This window comes from Pan paniscus, chromosome 8 (assembly GCF_029289425.2).
Source record: "Pan paniscus chromosome 8, NHGRI_mPanPan1-v2.0_pri, whole genome shotgun sequence".
Classification (NCBI taxonomy): domain Eukaryota; kingdom Metazoa; phylum Chordata; class Mammalia; order Primates; family Hominidae; genus Pan; species Pan paniscus.
The window spans coordinates 115,964,798-115,973,447 of NC_073257.2; the positions used below are offsets into that span (position 1 = coordinate 115,964,798).

The 8,650-nt window shown below is 40.8% G+C and overlaps 1 protein-coding gene across 2 annotated transcripts in view; it reads right to left on the bottom strand.

Annotated features, from left to right (window-relative positions):
- Window positions 1–8,127, bottom strand: part of COL17A1 (collagen type XVII alpha 1 chain) — a 60,437-nt gene extending 52,310 nt beyond the window's left edge. The window contains exons 1-3 of one of the 2 annotated variants that reach the window (XM_063607878.1): window positions 7,807–8,127; window positions 2,303–2,365; window positions 229–273 (exon numbers count right to left, since the gene is read on the bottom strand). In XM_063607878.1, coding sequence (XP_063463948.1) covers window positions 229–273; window positions 2,303–2,354 — 97 coding nt within the window. In that variant the 5' untranslated portion in view covers window positions 2,355–2,365; window positions 7,807–8,127. Of the gene's footprint in view, window positions 1–228; window positions 274–2,302; window positions 2,460–7,806 lie in introns of those variants that run through there. The other variant, XM_034931431.3, reaches the window with a different exon arrangement.
- Window positions 8,128–8,650: the final 523 nt, after the last annotated feature.

Here is an 8,650-nt window from a genome sequence, read left to right on the forward strand (position 1 = left end):
AAATCTTCTAAAATTGGACTGTAACCATGGCTGCATAACTTGGTAAATATACTAGCAATCACTGAATTATACACTTCAAACTGGCGAATTCTGTTGTATAGAAATTAATGTCAATATAGCTGTTAAAAAAGATGTCAAAAATTTTGGAGCTCCCATGGAAAAGGTTACAGGTGTGGGGCCCTTCAAATGTGACCTACTGAAAAGAAAGCTATTGAGGTAGTTACTTACTTGGTGGTAAGGATGTAAGTCTTGTGGTTACTGTTTCAGTGACAACTAGAAAAAGACAAAGAAAAGATGAGTTCTTATGTAATGCACTGACAGCTCTGGATCTTGGCAACGTCTAAGCTCTGTCACAGGCTAAGCATATTAAATTAGGTTCGACATTGATTTTTCTATCCTTGTGCTTTAAGGTGTCTGATCTGACCCACTGTGCAAAAAGATATGAGCAACAACAATGGGTTTCATATGCTTGGAAAATAAGTTTATATCTCTTTGGAGCCAAAAGAAGTTATGCACTGCGTTTGAAACATGAGTTGTTTTGCTGTTGATGTCTCTCCTTGGATAATTAGATCCAGTCCAGGCCTGGTCTGAGGTTGAAGGAGGACCAGGCCCTCTTGTCTCAAGTCACTCTGTTTCTCTGCATTTCTCCTTCCCCACGGTCTCTCAGTTCAGCTGAGACCAACACCCTAGCTGACTTCACTGTGTACTTCTTCATGAATTTGGAGGTGTTTAAGAACATTATGTTTCGTTCTAATGTCTTCAGGGCAACCCCTGAATGTGGGGAGTTGTGGGAAGGAAGGGTGCTCCTGATAAGTCACATTTGGGGTTTGGCAAAATCAGTGATCCAGGCACATCACAGACAGACTTGAAGAACCAGTCCCTTGGCCTCTGAAATTTAGTTCCTGTAGGTCTGAGAGATGGTGAATCCATCACTCATGCTCTGACTGTGGCCCTCAGCACTACCTCCGTCTCTGGTGGGTATACAGAAGCCCCTACCTATCTGGGGCTTTTGTTCTTTGAAAGCAGGTTTCCAGTGTGCTTGTATGCATGCATGCATGTGTGTATGTGTGCATGTATGTGTGTGTGTGTGTGGCATGCATGGGCACATACGTGTGGGGAAGGTGGTGAAAGGAGAAAAGAGTAAAGGAAGATGGTGCAGGATCATTTTGTGCTACTTTCAGCTGTGCCGCTGACACCTGCTCCATCCCACATGACTCTCATTCACACTGTCCTTCTTCATACTGCATTTTGCTAATTAGTTTGGTTGTCCTAGCAAGAAGATGCGGTTATGGACATGACAGAAACAGTACTTAATGCATAAAAGGAAATGTTGGCCGGGCGCAGTGGCTCACGCCTGTAATCCCAACACTTTGGGAGGCCGAGGCGGGCAGATCACGAGGTCAGGAGTTTGAGACCAGCCTGGCCAACATAGTGAAACTCCGTCTCTACTAAAAACACAAAAAATTAGCTGGGTGTGGTGGTGGGCACCTGTAATCCCAGCTGCTCGGGAGGCTGAGACAGGAGAATGGCTTGAACCTGGGAGGTGGAGGTTGCAGTGAGCCAAGATTACACCACTGCACTCCAGCCTGGGCAACAGAGCAAGACTCCGTCTCAAAAAAAAAAAAAGGAAATGTTTTTGTAGAGTGCAGTGGCAGCTTGATTTGAATAACAGTCCTTCAGCTTTCACTAAACCTCTCATTGTATAGACCTTTGGGATTCTTTGACACATAAAAGTGAATTATTTCCTAACTAAAACTTTCAAGTCTATGGAGCCAGAATTTTTTTTTTTATTGGAGATATATGAAAGTCACAGAATAAGTGAAAGAGTTTCCTGACTTAGAGTTGGTAGGAGGAGAGTTTAAATGTTTCTGAATTTATTATTTGGGCAGTTCCACAAAATAAATGTATTTGTTTTCAATTTTCAGCATAGAGGTCAACTATGATACAATAACTAGGATGTTATTCATTTAGATTTCTGTTGCCCTGTACCCCTAAATTTGGAAATGATAAAATAAACTATGGTGAATTCATTTAGCAGAATGCTATCCCATCATTAAAAATGAGGGTTATAAAAACTGTACATGGAAATGACAACCTTCATCATTCAAGAAAAAGCAGGATATCTTTTGACATAAAAATCAACAAGAGCTGTCTTATGAGAAGGATTAAAGTCCATTTAGGAACACACTTAAACATGATATAGTGGTTGTGGTAGAATTATTAATGAATTACTTATTCTGTTTCCAAATTTTTATTACTTTCATAATAAAACATATAAATTAAAAAATTCTGATGCTCTTACTTCTTTCAGTGACTTCAGTTCCATCTCGTTTGTTTTTCTTGGTTACATCCATACCATAGCCACCTGCAGGAAAAATCAGAAACCATGATAGTCATACTTATCATTGTTTTTAGTAATTATAAGTCCCTACTGTTGAAGCTGATAACCAAAAACATGATTTCAAGAATTTAAACCATAATTCTTTCACGTGAATATTTTTTATGAGTCATTCCCATTTCTTGTAACAGGTATAATAGAGGTTAATTTAATTGTTCCACTTTGGATTCTATTTCTTTGTGCTGGGATCTTGTTTTTCAGTGTCTAGTTGATCAGCCTGCCCCCTGCTGAGCATCAAGAGGCTTACATAGCAGATCAGGTGTCCTGACCTTTGTTTGACTATAAAACCTCCATTCTTTTCCATGGTAATAAATAGCTGAAGGGGATCTGTCAAGGCACTTAGTGCTATCAACTAATTCATTTTAATGTCTCCCATAATGTTCAATGTTCTTTATGGAACTCTATGCATATGAGACATTCATGCTTCATTATTTAAGAGTCTGGAGGTAAGAATGGCACTTGATGAATTTAAATCAGGATAAAAATAATTATATTTGTCGTACTTGTATGGAACTTTACTCTTCTCAAAGTATGAAACATTCACTATAATCGGCTCTCATGTGCTTATCTGCAGACATAAGTATGAAAAACAGTTCAAGAAAGCCTGTAAAATCTATAGAAGCATGTAGGAAAATACATATTTGTATTTTTTATATTCTCCCTTCATTCTTACTCTGCTTCTGAAAAAGAAAACCAGTGCAATCTTGTCCACTGTGTCCCTCAGCATGGATGATATGAGGCAGGGCTGTTGCCAAATGGTGGTGGGGATGAAAGCTCAAGTCTTAAACACACAGGAATGCACAGCAAGGGTCCCATCCCAACTGAGCTCTTCTCTTGCTGTGCTGCCTGGCCCCAGGTTCTGAAAGGACCTGAAATCTGACTTACCCTGTGGTTCTCTCCCTTCCTCTAACTTTCTCTTCCTCCTAGTTTATTTTTTGGTTGTAGTTGGAACTGGGTTCTAGAATGCTGAGGCACACTGCTTTTGCCAGGTGCCCCTTGCTTGAAGAGCTCTCCTTCCAGTCTCTGCCTAGTGCCTTCAGGCTCGACTTACCCAGTAGGCAAAGTGGGCACAGTGCCTAGGCCCACAGCACATTTTGGGGCTCACAAAATGTTTACTTTTAACATCAGAAGGAAAAATGATCAGAATCTAATCTGGATTATGTCCTTCTTTATACCAATGCAGTTGTAAAATAGAATTTTAAAAAGTTTTTTGATGGAGGAAGGGGCCTACAAAGGCAAAAGTGTCTAGGGACCATGAAAGTCATACTGTGTGGCTCTGGATGACTTCCCTGATGGAAACCAAGACCAAATGAGACCAGCTGATCAACGATCTGGTGGAATAACCAAGATTTGTACACTTAGCTTCAGGCCCTAGTAAATGTGCCAACTTCTTGCTCGTTGGTGTTTTTCAAACATAGCTCGAGGCAAGGAATGAGGCACAATGGAAAAAATCCTAGCTGGATCTGAGAAGCCAAAGAATGTCTTTATAGGTATGTTTCCTGGAGCCCAGAGGAGGGGCTTCATACACAGTTTAACAAAGGAGTCTAGCCTCATTACAAGGACAAATCTGACCAGTGAATCTGTCTGCATTCCAGCTATAACCTATATGACTTATGTCATGCAAACCTACGTGCAACTGGACACCTTCTTTGCAATCCTTTGTTTAAGCATCAGTTTGATACCTCTGAAAGCCTTCTCTGACTTTCTTTTAAAAAAATAGATAATAAGCTGTGGATCAGGAGGCATTTGGGGAGATTAAACCTTTAAATGAGCCTGGCAGTCAGTGGGGAGGTGACCAGCTTTCTAGGATGGTACCTGAACTGATATGAAATATTATCCTGAAATGAACTGTTTATAACAATCCACGGAAACTTTTACTTCCTACAAGTTATTGCTTACTTTGATCTTTCAGTGAAAGTTGCTGCTGACAGCTATACATTTGGGATTGGCCGGAAGGGTTCCACTTGCAGCCATTTAGGCAGATGGATCATGACTCTGTTTGCTAAGAGTACAGTCTCCAGGCAGCAAACCTGGAAAGTTTTGCTTGTTCTTTCTTTATCCAAAACATAGCAGGCATTTCTAGGCCCTCCATCTTTTCCCTGAATCCCAATGACAAAGCCTTGATTTCTGCAGTAAAATGCTAAGGATTCCCCAACTTCCAGAGGGCACAAAGTGATGACCTACTTAGAAATCAGATGCCCTCCTTCAGGGCCTGGGAGCTCCTCATTGGAAGATACTTTGTGGATATAACCTGCTCTAGCAGGTACAGGTAGATGCCTCTCTCTCAATCTGAAGCCACCCCAATGTCTGTGTGTTCCACAGCCAATCTGAGGTGTCAGGTACGTGTTGGGAGACTGATTCCTTTAAACCAAATATAAGAGGAAACTTTCTATAAGTGAGTTATATTAAATGGAGAGTGATGGCGTGGGGCACAAGCCTGGACTAGGATCTTCCCATGGGACCTACAGTATATTCCCAGGACTTCTTTTTTACACATTTTAAGTGCTGATAGTTTTTAAAAGTGTAACGTTAGGAAAAGGAACGTTTCCTGCCCAGGTACGTGCCTGAGCCTGCCTATCCTAGCAGGATTCACCAGTGTGTTCGTCTTCCAAAAGTCCTACTTAATGGAAGCACTGTCAAATAACATAATTTTTAACTTCTCAGATATTTGGGCCACTTCACTAGAACTAAGGATGAGCAGATCATTCAAGCTCTCAATTCCAAAATTATACTAATTTCCATCCGTAGTTCTAAAGGGTTGCTTTGTGGCTATTTTATAGCTAATGTTTTTGTGAAGGTGTAAAAATGATCCCATGTCACTTTTCTAGGCAAGAAGACACAATTTTAAATCATTTTTCTACTTTTATGAGTTTTTTCCTTTCCCCTTTATTTAAATGATGTCACGTCTACCTAAAACTATTCAGACGATGCTGTCTAACATACACACACACACAAGGACAAACCACTGTTAGTGACAGTGAACCATCACGTTAACTGTTTACCATCACATTTAGGTTTAAAACATCACATTTTCTTATTCTAATGACACATGAAACACTTTGTTCTTGATACAACAAAGAGAATGAAGAAGCTAAGTATTTTTCTCTCTATTTTTTGTTTTAGGAACAAATGTTCCTATACTCTGCTAATGAATTGCAAGTATTTTTATAGCTTCTATTACTCCAGTCTCTATACACTTTAAATTTTAAAACAAAACAACAACAAAATTGCCAAAGTATTAGAAAACCATCCACTGGCTATTGACCTGATAACACAGAAGGGCCCAGCAGTTTGATGCCAGGAAAGCCAATGCCCTGGAATTGACTATCTTGGAGGCTTTGTCTCTGTAACACCCCAGAGATGGGTTTGCTGCTTGCTACATTTGGTATCCTGGATTTTCATGACTGGGGGCAGGTGGGATAGGGCACCAGCTTTGTGATTATGCTGATTTGTTTACAGTTGTGTCCTGCCACTGTTAATAATGGCAAATGAAACGCAAACAATGTAAACACAGACTTCTTTTTGTTTTTCATAATCTGAGAAGGTGGTTAGTTCTTAGGTCAGGTCAGTTTCACCAGTCTAAGGAGTTTTTTTCCTATTTTTTTTTGAGACGGAGTCTTGCTGTGTTGCCCAGGTGGGAGTGCAGTGGCACAACCTTGGCCCACTGCAACCTCTGCCTCCTGGGTTCAAGCAATTCTCCTGCCTCAGCCTCACAAGTAGCTGGGGTTACAGGCATGCACCGCCATGCCCAGCTAATTTTTGTATTTTTAGTAGAGATGGGGTTAGTATAATATGAGTGTGCACCACTACGCACACCACTATGCTTGGCTAATTTTGTATTTTTTGTAGAGTCAGGGTTTTGCCATGTTACCAAGGCTGGTAAGTTTCTATGCAAGCTTGAAGCAGAGCTGTTCACTTTAATTTTTCCTGTGTAAACTCTGATCAGACTCATGTGGGTGTTTTGCAGGGCCTAAGAGTAAAGCAGGACACCTCTGATTCTCTGGAGTGAGTCTGTGTGGGGATAGACATCTGTCTTAGGTTAGTTCTGACAGATCTGTGCCTTAGCTCTAAGAGATAACATATGGAGGTAAGAAGAAACTATTCTGCTTTTCAAATAAATACCTTTTAAAAATCTTGCTACGTTTTACAAGTCCACTATTAGACTACTGATTAACTACTTCTCAAAAGAAGGAATGTGCCAGAGGTTTTGCCTCCACTTCAAAAAGTAAAGTGATAATTTGTCAGTTACCAGTTAACGTCGTCCAGTTAGGTATCTAAACTGGTAATTCTCATCTCAAAGTTAATTTTTTTGGCAGGGGGAAACCCAAGTTGACTTGTAAGAGTATATATACGGGAAACAATTTTCTTCCTTTTTTTATTCCTCTAAGTTTGATCCTGGAAAATTTCTGAATTAATCAGATCATTTCAAAGATCCTACTTTTCTTTAGATTAGAGTTAATTTTACAGCATGGTAAACAGCAATGTTTACCATGTATGGCTTAATCAGAGAGGCCCAGTCAGCACAGGGACTGTTTCTAGAAGGCCCCCTTACCTATACTTTAACTTCACCCCTGAGTTGTTCTCTTCGTCCAGTGGAGAGAGAGAGACAGAGGGAAGAGGAGAGCAAGATAGCGAGAGAGGAAACTGAGATTGCGAGAGAAGAAATTATAAGCCCGTATCATATTCTAAATAAAACAACACAAGTCATTTTACAATGCTGAAAACAATACAGAAAGATCTTGCCTCTAAAGCCCGGTATATTTTAACCAGCCTTCTCCTTTTCCCCACTTATTTCCTTTGAAAGACCTACCCTAAGCAGAATGCATACACCAAAGTCATCTTTTATAACCAATTAATCACTTTAACCAGAATGCTAGAAACTACAGAACTTCATCTTCTTTTCTCCAATAAACATTTAATTTCTAAATGGCAAACCTTAAATCAAAGTCTCAGAGAAAAGGAGAAAGGTCAGTCTTCCTGTTTACTTACCTGGTTTGAGGTTTTGAAGGAATTGGAAACAACTTTGAATAAATCCCCCTCTCTCTTTCTTCTCCTGATGTTTTCTTCTAGAAATTTGCAGTGCTCACTTTTTTTTTATCCAGACCCAGCCAAGGTGTGTTAAAGCTGAGTGATCTTTCAAAAATGTTCACTTCTCTTTCTCTCCACCTTGTTTCAACTCTTTGCTTCCAAACATGTCCTGACAAAGGTGTGTCATGGTTTACAGCGTTACTCCACCCTTCCAATTATCTGACACTTGCTGGATTTAAAAAAAAATCTGCCTCCAGGAATCAAACTTTACTGGAGGCAGAAAGCTTCTCCTTCCAGCTTAGGTAGATTAACTATTTATAGGCCCATGGGGAAAAGGAAACAAAGGACCAGCATAAAGGAAATGCTTTTTTATTGCCTACCTTCTACAGCTGGAGAACTGCCACAACTTTGTGGCAGTACCCTTCCTCAGTGCCATGGGTACTGGAATCCCACTGCATGATTCATGAGTCTAGGCACGTGGATGGGCTCATGGATGAGCACAGTCTAGGCACGTGGATGGCCTGTGGTCATACTGCCTGAGCCCTAGAGAAACTGAAGTTGGCAGGATTTATATTCAAGATCTGTTTCCCCTATAGATGTCTTCGTCCTCTGTTCCTGTGTTCTGTGTCCTTTGTCTTGTTTCCCCTATAGATGTCTTTGTCCTCTTTCCCCTCTTGTGACTCAAGCCAGGTCAAGCCCATCTGGAGAAAATAGTTGGTGAACTAATTCATAATATGCTAATGACTGAACGTACTGAGCAATTGGTGGGGTAGGGGTTCGTTTTACAAAAGAGGCAACCAGATATAGTGATGCTGACCTAAAAGAGTGACATGTTAGTGATGGAATTTTAGGCATTTAGCCACCTAATAATGGAGAGAGGTGCTGTTGGGAAGGGATAAGGACCTTCTTGTCCTTCAAATCAGGTGACCGCATAGTCTCCATACACCTAAAGACATGTGTGGGCTCCCAGATGTCCTGCAACTCCAAGTACATCCTGGGGACCTTTAGATTTCCCTAGAGGGTCAACTTGCATCAATCAGGATAATTCTTATGAATACCTGGATAGCATCTGGCTTCCCAGGGGGCCCAAAGACTAGCTTGAGACACTTGGTGTTGGTAAAATGGGAAGTCTGAACCTGGAACTCACTCAGGCAGTCCTTTGAGGCCATAGCACATTCCTGGGACCCAGCATCACACTGGGATTCCCAGTTCTGAGGCATTATC